This window comes from Neofelis nebulosa, chromosome 6 (assembly GCF_028018385.1).
Source record: "Neofelis nebulosa isolate mNeoNeb1 chromosome 6, mNeoNeb1.pri, whole genome shotgun sequence".
NCBI lineage: Eukaryota > Metazoa > Chordata > Mammalia > Carnivora > Felidae > Neofelis > Neofelis nebulosa.
Window position 1 is genome coordinate 54,496,205 of NC_080787.1, and position 13,220 is coordinate 54,509,424.

The 13,220-nt window shown below is 42.2% G+C and overlaps 1 protein-coding gene across 1 annotated transcript in view; it reads right to left on the reverse strand.

Annotated features, from left to right (window-relative positions):
- The window catches only part of GCLC (glutamate-cysteine ligase catalytic subunit), a 51,771-nt gene extending 39,413 nt beyond the window's left edge, over positions 1-12,358 (reverse strand). Inside the window, exon 1 of the mRNA XM_058734271.1 lies at positions 11,730-12,358. Within this exon, the coding sequence (XP_058590254.1) occupies positions 11,730-11,879 (150 nt within the window). The 5' untranslated portion in view covers positions 11,880-12,358. The remainder of the gene's footprint in view (positions 1-11,729) is intronic.
- Positions 12,359-13,220: the final 862 nt, after the last annotated feature.

Genomic DNA, 13,220 nt, shown 5'->3' on the forward strand with positions numbered 1-13,220 from the left:
ACTCACACACCATCCAGTTCAACTGAAATAGTTCAATTCTGTTTCTTGCTAAAATTATAATCAAGATTTCAAGGACCCTATGAACTGTGAAGATATCCATGGGCTTTGTGCCATTTATTTTGGCCAGAAACCAATTTTTGTTTTTTCCCCCAAGTTCTCAATATGTTTGAGATAGGCTGTTGCCAAAGCCTCCAGTTCCCGCCTAACCAGCAAATCCAGTGGCTTCCTTTCAGTTCTTATCCTTCCACACCTCTCAAAAGCCTGCGAGCTCTCTTCCTGCACACAGTCTTACTACCCCTCACACCGTTCCCTCTCAGGATCCCACACTTTATCCCTGTCCCTTAAAATGTGTATCCATCATGGGGCGCTGGGGTGGCTCAGTCAGTTAAGTGTCTGACTTAAGCTCAGGTCATGATCTCACGGTGAGTTGGAGCCCCACGTGGGGCTCTGTGCTGACAGCTCAGAGCCTGGAGCCTGCTTCAGATTCTGTGTCTCCCTCTCTCTCTGCCCCTTCCCCATTCATGCTCGGTCTCTTTCAAAAATAAACATTAAAAAAATTTTTTTTTTTAAAAATGTGTATCCATCAGGGTTCTGAGGTGCTGCCAATGTTTCCTCTCCCTGGTCTATCTTGCTCTCCACTTTGGTTTTAACCACCATCTTTAGGCCTATGGTGCCCCCCCCCCCCCCCCCCCCGGCAACTCAGATGTGGCTCCAGCTTTCTCCTGTCTACCTGGTATTTCTACTGAATGAGTACTAGGCCCCTTAAAGGGTTCCAAACCAGAATATCCAAACCAGTTCCCCGAGGAACTATCCTTCCAGGGAATCTTATTCACTTAGTCATCTAAGTTAGGAACCAGGATGAGAGACATACCTGCTCACATGCCAGGTCCTTGTACTCCTTCTCTAAAGTATCTCCTTTAACAGACAAAATCTTTCTCTCCTGAGTCTTAGGCTACACTCTTTTCTGTCTCCTAGCAATGACATGTCCTCCATAGTGTGGGCTCCTTGTCTCCAGTTATTCCTCCCAACCTATGTCACACTATGACCAAAGGGACCTAGAAGACATTTCCTTGTACTATTCTTGGACTTACAATACTAGGTCTCCTGACATGGCCTACTAGCAAGGACCTTCAACAGACTGAACCCAACCCACCTTTCTAGCCTCAACTTCTAGCCATTCCCTTTCCTCTGCTTTGGTCCTGTGTTACAGCAGTACTCTCTCAACTTCAGGCACCTCCATAATCTCACATTTGCACATGCCCTTTCCTTGCCTTTCTCCTTCTCCCTTTGAGTTCCACCAAAAGGTTCACTCGCCATCCCTAAGACCCCCAGGATCTCTAGATATCCTCCTCTCCTCCCTCCCCCTTGTTCACCCACCTTCCACTCGAGTTCAAAAGCAGAGAGCTTTTGATTTCTCTCTTCAACCCCATGACCTAACACAGGAAGCCCTTGATATATAGGAAGTACACAACAAATACTTAATTTAAAAATTATCCAGGGGCGCCTGGGTGGCTCAGTCGGTTAAGCATCTAACTTCAGCTCAGGTCATGATACTGCGGTTCGTAGGTTCCAGCCCTGCATTGGGTTCTGTGCTGACAACTCATAACTTGGAGCTTGCTTCAGATTCTGTGTCTCCCTCCCTCTCTCTCTGTCCCTCCCCCACTTGCGCTCTCTCTCAAAAATGAACATTAAAAATTTTTTTTAAAAATTATCCATCATGTGGAACTACACTGTATTATACTAAGCCAAATAGATTAGTCAGAGAAAGACAAATATCATATGATTGCACTCATATGTGGAATTTAAGAAACAAAAATAGATGAACATAGGGAAGGAAGGAAAAGTAAGATAAGAACAGAGGAAGGCAAACCATAAGAGACTAAATACAGAGAACAAACTAAGGGTTGCTGGAGGGGAGGTGGTTGGGGGGATGGGCTAAATGGGTGATGGGCATTAGGAGGGCACTTGTTGGGATGAACACTGGGTGTTATAAATAAGTGATGAATCACTGGGTTCTACTCCTGAAACCATTACTCCACTCTATGTTAACTAACTTGAATTTAAATAAATTTAAAAAATTATCCATCATGGAAATATAGCCTTTAGTGTTTTGCCATAAGTAAATAAAACTTAAGTATCAGCTTTTCTGAGGAAAACATTTTTGCAATACCATCGTGATTTTAATAGAAAAGTTGTGGGACGCCTGGGTGGCTCAGCTGGTTGAGTGTCCATCCAGATCTTGATTTCGGCTCAGGTCACGATCTCAGGGTCATGGGATCCAACCCTGCATCAGGCTCTGCCCTGAGCATAGAGCCTGCTTAAGATTTTGTGTCTCTTTCCACCACTCTCCCTCGCTTGCACTCACTCTAAAATTAAAAAAAGTTGTGAGGCTCAAATAGGCTCACCTAAGACGTTAAAAACAAATTTCTAGAAACCTAATATCTATGACTACATAATTAGATTACTTTGTCAGTAGCCAGTGAAGTACTTTATCTTAGATGAATGCTAAAACCCAAAAGGTGACAGGGTAAGGAAATAAATTCTACCATTTCTTGTACACATTTCCTGATTTTTGTAAGTTGTATGGAATTTAAAGTATTCTGAAACAAATTGTTAAAAGACACAATTAGAAACTACACACACACACACACACATATAGGTCAACATGAAATTCAAAACCAAATGATATGACTTTTTTTTTATTAGTCTTACAGATGAGAAATTTGTGGTCTAAAGAACTTAAGTTCTATACCTATTATCACACAGTTATTTGGAGGAAGATTCAAGGCTTAGACTTGCATCTTCAAATTAAAGTCCATTCATAAAACGTATACAAACTTTTAAAATGACTGTATTTTCAACAAATACCCAGTTGTAGGATGACAACAGTGATGCGAAATGATGAACATGACAGCATAAAAGCAAAGAAAATCTTGACTTTAAAAAGTTGGCTAAATCTTGGTTACTGGAGGTATTTTATAACCACAAGGGCGGCCAGCCTCTGGACAAAGTTTCCAAAGGAGGAGCAGAGCTTAAAAAAAAAAAAAAAAAAAAAAAAAAAAAAAAAAAAAAAAAAAAAAAAAAAAAAAAGATAAAGAGAAAAAGACCTCTGCTCAAGATGGAGTAAAAGCAACCAATTTTACCTTCCCTCCTGAAACAACCAAAACCAGAGTATATGAAAGAGCAGCTTTTTCAAGACACTGGTGCCAAAGACACAAAGTGCCAAAGAGAGGTGCACAGATAAACCCAGAGGATCAGCAGAGGGCTCCTCCTTAGGAATTCAGTAGTAAGTCAATCCATACATGAGGCAAGTACCCAAAGCTAGGGCAGAATTGTATTCCCACAAGTCAGAAAGGAACAACTTCTAATTCAGGGGCACTGGGGAAAATGCTCATAAAGGTCTTGCTTCAGTAGAAGAATTAGCCCTAAACTAGAGACTTCTCTGGATCTGCCTAATTACAAAATCAGGACCTCAAAGGATTAACCTATCTCCAAATTAACTATATTCAAGAACAAAGCTTAAGAATACTCAGGAAAACCCAAGTAACAAGCACCCAACAAGGTAAAGAATCCAATAAAAGATTACCAGGCATGCAAAGAAGCAGTGAAGCATATTCAGAATGAAAAAAATTAAAACTGAACTTAACCTTAAATAGCAAAGATAAAAGTATTAGCAAAGACACTAAAACAGTTATTAATTATAACTGTATCCCACATGTTCAAAAATGAGGTTAGAATATAAGATAAATATGCAAAAACCAATTTTTATTTCAATATATTAGCAATCAATAATCAGAAATTGAAACTTAATAGCATTTACAATAGGAAAAAATATGAAACCATGATAAACCTAACAAAAGATATGCAAGACTTGTACATTAAGAATGACGAAATACTGGGGCGCCTGGGTGGCTCAGGTTAAGCCTTCAACTCTTGATTTTGGCTCAGGTCCTGAGATCAAGCTCTGCAGGGACAGTGCGGGAGCCTACTTGGGATTCTCTCTCCTGCTCTGTCTGCCCCTCCCCCACTCCTCTTTCTCTCCACTCCCCCCCTAAATAAACTTAAAAAAAAAAAAAAACAGCTATAAAACATTGATGAGAAAAATTAAAGCTGTACTTGTTCTTGGGTCAGAAGACTCATTATGGTTAAAATGTCAATTCTTCCCAAACTGATCTATGGATTCAATCCAATTGCAGTCAAAACCCCAGGAGGGTTTGTTTGTTTTTGGTAGAAATTGCCAAACTGGTTCTAAAATTCATGTAGAAGTTCAAAGGGCTCAGAAGAGTCAAACCAAACTTTGCTGGAAAAGAACAAAGCTGGAGAGCTAACACTGCCTGATCTCACAATGTATTATAAAGCTACAGCAATAAAAAGAGTGTAGTACAGGCATAAAGATAGACATATAGATCAAATACAAAGAATCCAGAAATAAAACCACACACACAGACAACTGGTATTAGACAAGCCACAAAGGCCATGTACCTCTGGCAGTGGAGAAAGGATAGTCTTTTCAACAAATTGTATTGGGGCAACCAAAAGCAACAATCCATACCTTATACCACAGACAACAGTAATTCAAAATGGGTCGTAAACCTAAATGTAAAGCCTAAGATTATAAAACTTCTAGAAGAAAATAAGGGAGCAAACTTCTGTGATCTTGGATTAAGGAAAGATTTCTTAGATACCACACCAAAAGTATAACAGAACAAGTGGACAAACTGGACTTCATTAAAATGAACAACTTCTCTGTTCTTCAAAAGACATCATTTGAGACAATGAAAACAGACTGGGAATGTCTATTATCTGGGAAGAATTACATCCAGGGCACCTGAGTGGCTCAGTCGATTAAGCGTCCAACTTCGGCTCAGATCATGATCTCGCGGTTCATGAGTTCGAGTCCCTCATCGGGTTCTGTGCAGCTCAGACCCTGGAGCCTGTTTCAGGTTGTCTCCCTCTCTCTCTCTGCCCCTCCCTGTTCACAGTCTTTCTCTTTCTCTCAAAAATAAACATTAAAAAGAAAATGTTTTTAAAGTTTTATAGTTTCCTTAAAAAGTTAAACACATCACTACTAGGGAATAATCAAGGTAGATAAAAGCATTAAGTACAAAGACATAATGTTCATATAAATTTTGTTTGTAAAAGCTAAAAATTGGATACAATCCAAACAGTGGATAAACAAATCATAGTATATCCATGCGATGGAATACTACTCAGCAAAGAAAGGGATGAACTACTTATACATGCAGCAAAAGGAATGAACCTCAAAATATATATGCAGCTTAAAAAGCCAGACCAAAAAAGTACATGCTATAGGGTTTCCTAGATATAAAACTCTTAGGAAATGCAAATTCTACTATGGTGACAGAAAGGAGATCATTGGTTGCCTGTTAAGTGGGGAGGAAAGGGGGGTATTACAAAGGGGCACAAGAACATTTTTAGAATGATGGATGTTATTGTGATTGTAGTGACAGTTTCGCAGGTGTATACCTATATCAAAACTTATCAAACTGTACATTTTAAATATGTGCAGTTTGATGTTTATCAGTTACATCTAAATAAAGGTGTTGAAATGTTTTTAAAAACCCACCTAACTTGGTTCAATCATGAACGAACAGAGATTAGCAAGCTTATTAGAATACGCTCCCATCCGAACCCTCTTGCACTGTTGGTGGGAATGCAAATTGGTGCAGCCGCTCTGGAAAGCAGTGTGGAGGTTCCTCAGAAAATTAAAAATAGACCTACCCTATGACCCAGCAATAGCACTGCTAGGAATTTATCCAAGGGATACAGGAGTACTGATGCATAGGGGCACTTGTACCCCAATGTTTATAGCAGCACTCTCAACAATCGCCAAATTATGGAAAGAGCCTAAATGTCCATCAACTGATGAATGGATAAAGAAATTGTGGTTTATATACACAATGGAATACTACGTGGCAATGAGAAAGAATGAAATATGGCCTTTTGTAGCAACGTGGATGGAACTGGAGAGTGTGATGCTAAGTGAAATAAGCCATACAGAGAAAGACAGATACCATATGGTTTCACTCTTATGTGGATCCTGAGAAACGTAACAGAAACCCATGGGGGAGGGGAAGGGAAAAAAAAAAAAAAAAAAAGAGGTTAGAGTGGGAGAGAGCCAAAGCATAAGAGACTGTTAAAAACTGAGAACAAACTGAGGGTTGATGGGGGGTGGGAGGGAGGGCAGGGTGGGTGATGGGTATTGAGGAGGGCACCTTTTGGGATGAGCACTGGGTGTTGTATGGAAACCAATTTGACAGTAAATTTCATATATTAAAAAATAAATAAATTAATTAATTAATTAAAAAAAAAAAAAAAAAAAAAAAGAATACGCTCCCATCCAATACCAGCAGCACCCGTAATGCCCCAAATACAGTTTTCTAAATTTAACAACACATTCAGATGCCTGGAGTATATAAAATGTTCACAAGCACAAATTCATTTTTTCCTTGATTTCACCACTGTGCTTTAGACATATGAATAAATGCTGTAAAACAATGTACACACTGACAGCAGAAAGATAAAACAACTTGGCTTTATAGGTCACAAAACACTCAATGACCTATGTAAGAAACCTGAATCTTGACAATGACTATCAAGAAATAGTTGTGCTCAATATCTAATTCTAGTAAGTCAGTGTCTAGTAATGTATTTTTAAGACAATTTAGATTGTTAAAAGCAATTTAGAAATACTAGAATTACCATCAATACCATCAAAAATAATAAGCTAATGAAATATTTATCTGAATAAACAAATATAAGTTTGTTAGTTTAAAAACCCTACATACAGGGATTACCTCATTCCCCAATGACTATGGCTATTTTTTTTCTTCAAGTTTGTATTTAAATTCCAGCTAGTTACCATACAGTGTAATATTAGTTTTAGTTGTAGAATTTAGGGATTCATCACTTACATACAATACCCAGTGCTCATCACAATTGCCCTAATAGCCATCACCTATTGATCCACCCCCTGTCCACCTCCCCTCCAGTAACCCTCAGTTTGTTCTCTATAGCTGAGAATCAGTTTGACCATGAGTATTTAGATGAGATATAGCAGATATTTTAAAACTTCCAAGTAGGGGCACCTGGGTAGCTCAGTTGGTTAAGGGACTGGCTCTTGATCTCCCCTCAGGTCATGATCTCACTGTTGTGTCACTCTGCACTGACAGCATGGAGCCTGCCTCCAATTCTCTCTTCTCTCTCCCTCTCTCTGCCCCTCTGCCACTCACGCTCTTGCTCACATACTCTCATTCAAACATTAAAAAAAAAAAAAAAAAAAAAAAAAAAAAGAAAAATTCTTCCAAGTAAACATTTTAAGTTACCATTTTATGAGTCTTTGTTTAGTAAGTTAGGCACTTCCTTGTACACCATTTCATCAACATTATTCTATTTAATCTTAATAACCCTATGAGGTATTATCATCCCTATTTTATAGATAATAAAACTGAGGTTGAGATTAAGCAATTTGTCCAACCTTCACATTCATTTACATTCAAATGGCTGCTTTTATTCATTCTAGATTTATAGCTCAGGGTTATGTTACTTTTCCTACAGGATCATAAGCTTATTAATAAGCAAGCTATGCATTTTCTAAATAGTCATTTAAGCATTCTTACCCTACACAAGCAAATTTGTAGTTCAAAGACCTATCAGCACTGAATATACCCCACCCCAGTTTTACTGGCTTTATGCAAAGAATACACTCAAGTATTAAAGGCATATTTATATTTTCCTAAGATCACATGCACTTTTCTGCAAACTACAGGACAATTACCTTCTTAACTTTGACAGCCACAACACTGGGTTAAAAAAAATTAGAAAAATTAAACGTTTGCTTTCAAATGTTGTTTCCTGACACCTTTACAACCCATAGTGTGAACTGTGTAAAAGGAGATTTGATGAAATCTCATACATCGTAAATAATCCAAAACCTGGTATAAGTGTTTAAGAAATGGACCTGGAGTCAGACAGATTTCAACTCTGATAATGCCTCTGCCATTATTAAGTAGCAGAAAGGCCAGGAAGGTAACTAAACGAGAGTGATTAGGAAAAAATCAAAAGTTGTATTTAGTGCCACGTTGGCAGCATACATTTCCTAAGTTGGTCTTTTAATGAGTACACTCTGGTTATAAACAAAAACTGTACCTGAAAAGTTGTGTGTCAGCTGTGAAAAGGGAAGGGCTTTCTTTTTTGCATACATAGAATGCTTAGCAGGCAGGAGAGCACCCAGGAACATCCATCTTACCTCTCCCCCAAAGCCCCCATCCTGGGGCAAAATGAAGTGTTTTCCTGGTACCCAGGAGTTAGAACGTCTATCTCCTACAGAAACAGAATAAATGGTGGCTAGGGTTAGGACCGGTTAAACCAAAGGTGAAACATACATCTGTAAGCTCATCTGGGAATCTACTCATGCATAACGTTGTCACAGGAGAATACTCGAGTTCCAAAAAGCCAGCATACACACACCTTTACAGTACGACCCATTTTTATCCCAGTGGCTGGTGGCAGCCTTCTCCTTTCCTCAACAGCCTGAAGATTATCTATCTCCAGGTGAATTTCAAAGAATAACATTCTGGTTTGAAATTATGTACGTTGCTTTTTAAAAATCTTACTCAAATTATACTCAAACTATAAAAGTTAGAAGGGAGATTCCAACCCTGTCATTTTCCAAAAGAGGAAACTGAGGCTCACCATCACACAGGCAGTTTGGCAGGCCTTGGACTACAACATAAGGAAACTACAACTCCAGGGTTCCTTCTGATAAACACTGTCAGGTGTAAATACTGTCATAGTAACTAGGGCTGAGCATTTCCAAAAGCGGCAGGGTCTCCTTCTAACCACGGTTTGAAGGCCTTTTTTTTTTTTTTTTTGGAGGGGGTGGGGTGGAGAAGAGGACTTATGAGTACAACACCAAAATTTCCCAATAAGAGCAGTAATTTGGTATCACACCAACACAGTCCAAATATCACATCTCAAACACCATTTTCTGTCTGGCAAGGCCATCCTTCATCTCCAGGGCCATACCACCCACCACACCCTTCTCTACTTTTATCTGCCCAGCCTGTTTCTGTTAATTCCCAAGGTTTCTGCATACAAACAGGCTTGCTTGCTGTCTGACCCTGCCTGCAGACTTCACTTGGTGGATGTGGTCTGTGAGTCCCTCTGAGCAAGGAAAACTGCCAACATTGGAGTGGATGACTGCTCTCCTGCTCTTTTCAAAGGCTCGTCTCATCAAGGAAGCCTCCTGTGATAAATAGGACAGTATGGTTTTCAAACTCTTTAAGTGGCCACCATACTAAGAAATAATTTACATGTGACTCAATACATACCTGCTCAACATGCTCTCAAATAACCCAAAAGTTTGACCTAATACTGTTTGTGGTAATTGGTACTCTTCATCTTATTCCATTTTTTTCTTTTTTTTAAGTTCTGAAGAAAACAAATCTAGGGAAATCCAAATTTATTTCTCAACCCACTAATGGATCATGACCTGCATGTAATAGTAACGTTCTGGGGCGCCTGGGTGGTCAGTCAGTTAAGCGTCCGACTTTGGCTCAGGTCGTGATCTCACAGTTCCTGAGTTCAAGCCCTGCATCAGGCTCTGTGCTGACAGCTCAGAGCCTGGAGCCTAGAGCCTGCTTCAGACTGTGTGTCTCCCTCTCTGTCACTCCCCAGCTGGAACTCTGTCGTGCTCGCTCTCAAAAATAAACATTAAAAAAAAAATTTTTTTTAAGTAGTAATGTTCTGTAACGTAAATGAGTAATTACTTTGACATGATACTAGAAGGAAGCACCAGCAAATATTTAGGCATGAGACTCCTCCCCGCCCCCGTTCAAAACATCACCCTATCTATCTGCCCAAACAGAGATACCACAATGGAGAATTCATGCCTGCAATACCACAGGTCAAGGATCTAAGAGAGAACCAACTTCAGGGAACTAAGGTTTCACTTAAGCGCCATTTCAGGAGAAGAGTGGGGTCCCCCCCCCTTAACCATCTGAGCAGTCTTCACAATCTCACTTCTTCTCCTTACATCAGGCTGCCTATTTCTTTTTTTTTTTTTTTAATTTTTTTTTTTTTTCAACGTTTTTTATTTATTTTTGGGACAGAGAGAGAGACAGAGCATGAACGGGGGAGGGGCAGAGAGAGAGGGAGACACAGAATCGGAAACAGGCTCCAGGCTCCGAGCCATCAGCCCAGAGCCTGACGCGGGGCTCGAACTCACGGACCGCGAGATCGTGACCTGGCTGAAGTCGGACGCTTAACCGACTGCGCCACCCAGGCGCCCCCAGGCTGCCTATTTCTAACTTGACTGTCAAAACTTGAGGGTAGGAATTTTACTCTTCCTAAAAACCCTATACTCTGCCCAGACATGATTGAAGCAGAATTTTCAAGGGGGCTGGAGAGTAGAGGATAGATCGTAAAATGCCCACAATATACAAATGAACATGTATAATATCAGATGCTGTGAAGAAACAAAGAACTTCAGAATAAAACTGAAGAATTACTAGTAAACACAATCCTGTACACTCCTTTTCTGTCCCAAGTATGACAAACCCCTTCTAGTAGATATGTGAATGGCTGATCATTATACTTTTCTAACTTAAAACAGCACAATTCCTTCAACTGTAAAAAAGCAGAATTATCTTCCAATCTTAGAAACAAACTAGTTTTGCAAGGAGACACAGATATTCTGCATTGGCGTACCAGCACCTTGACGCTTAGGTCAAGAGTAATAACATGGACTAAAGATAAGCTTACACCTAAGCAAGCCATGGAAGACAGATGGTAAAAACAGACGCACTTTTCAAAAAAAGCATTTAATTATTTGAATTGTATCTACATGCGACTTTCAAAAACGGAAGGGAGAACGCAAAACGCTTTGGCAGAAAAAAAACTAAATCCAAAGGGGCAATGCTTTCCAGATCTTTCCCATAAACGATGGTTCAACATACTGAGAATACAAAAACATTTCACCTCTAGGCAGAACACATGTTGAAGCACTGATTTGTAAAGTTTAGACATTGGATCCAGGCCACGGAAAACCACTAACAAATCCCAACTGTGAAGCTTCAAGAATTCCCATTTAGAATTAAACAGGACAAGGAAGTTTCCTTCCCTTTAGGAAAACCGAGCCTTAATTTCTACAGAGGTGGTGCAGCAGAAGAGGGAGGAGGGTGAAGAGGGTGCGAGGTGACTGATGAGAAGTTGGGAGGTTTAAAACGTAATCTGCATGAGATGGGGCAGAAGCGAACATCCTTAAAACCTGACTCCTAGCAGCAATGGGCCTTCTAGGACAACTTTGTGCCTCTCTCACTGAGCACAAAAGCCCATTTTTACAAGGGACGGTAGATCTCGAAACGCGGCCGGCACATGTATCAGACTGAGAACTCCTAGAAGCACCAAATGTCACACCTGCTCAAGCTCGCGCCCTCCCAGCGCCTACCCCGTTTTTTTTTGAATAAAGGGGGAAACCCGTTAAGAATGAATGAATGGGATGGAGAAGTCTGGTGAGAAGGCTCAGGCAGGGCCCCACACCCCGGACGCGCGCCAGGCGAGGGCAGGGACAGCTCGTCCGAGGACCCTAGAGGCACACCGGATGACACGGACCACCGTGGGGCCCCGGGGCGCGCCTCGCAGAACAAAGGAGGTGCGGGGTGGCCTGACAGGGGAGCCAGGCGGGGGCGGAGGCCGTGGGCGCTCACCTCGTCGCCCCACTTGAGCACGTCCTTGTGCCGGTCCTTGACGGCGTGGTAGATGTGCAGGAACTGGAGGATCCCGTGCCGCCGCACGTGGTCGGCGTGGCGCTTGGTCTCCTCCCAGCTCAGCGGCGAGCCCTGGGACAGCAGCCCCATGGCTGCCCCCTCCTCCTTCTCAGGGCTGACGGCTGCCGCTCGCTCGGGGCGCTGGGCGCGAGACGGACACTCAGCTGCCCGCACAAGACGCCGGAGGCAGCAGCTGCTCCGCCCCGCGGGGGCGCCCTCGTGCCGCAGCCGGCGGAGAGAGGAAGGGTCCGCTCCTCTCCCGCTCCCCCGCGCGGGTCCTTGCCCCCCAGGTGACCGACTCAGGGGTCCGGCGCACCGCACGGGCACAGAGGCAGAGGGCAGGAGGGCAGGCTGGGCGGCTCTCGGCCAGGCGGCCTCGCCCGCTCCGGCTCCCGCCCCGCTCCTGCTCCCAGGCGGTGGCGACAGACCCCACCGCCGCGGTGCGGCAGCGGCTCCCGCTTCTCTTTGCCAGTGTCGTGCACTGGCTTCTTCCTACTTGTGACCAAGACCTGCGCCGCCACCGAGCATGCCCAGTCTTCCTATCTGCTCGCTCGCCGCTCCGAGGCGCGATCCGTAGCTCCGGATTTTATAGACTACGGGCGAGGGGCGGGGAAAGAAGGCGGTGCAGAAGAGGAAGCGTGGCCAAGCGCCCAAAGAAACACTGAGGAGGCTGAGGAGGAGGCGTGCGCAGGCGTGGTTGGGGCGGAGTCGAAGGGGAGGAGCTCACCGGGGGCCGGGAGAGTGAGATTCGCCCCTCTTTAAGCAAAGGAAACGTGTGGAAACTCGTTTTCTCTAATCCAAAGAGATAAACTTGGTGTTGGAGAAGAAATTTGATCATTTGAATTAATGAACAACCCTCTATATTCTTTGTGAGGTGAGAAAAGCCCTCACACTTATAAAAATAACAGGTGAGGGCAGCCAGGTATGGTAATGACTCTGTAGCTTGATAGTCAGATAAAACACCTGTTCAATTCTCGTTTCCACTATTTACTGACTGTGGGACCTTGGGCAAGTTATTTCTACACCCGTGTAAACTTATATTAATTCTATCTTTTATGTTGTAAGAGTGTGCACGATGCAGACGTGCATAGAGTTGATGACCAATACATTACCTGGTTATTAAGAGAAATACAAGCTTGTGTATTTATACCATATGTATATATATGACAAGTATTTCTGTATTCTGTAATTATTTGACCTATATTCTTTGCACAGACACCATTCATTGCAACAAAAGGGACTTTGTCAACATCTACAGATGGATTTATTGAAGGAATCTTCTCCAAAAGCATATCCCTCATCCAAACCTAATATTCATCCATTATGTGACTAAAATGATGTTCATGTGAGCTTACAAAAGAGTAGATGATTTTAGAAGCAGCTGGGGTTGACCCTATCCTGGTGGCAAAGAGAAGGAAGGCGGTATCTCAG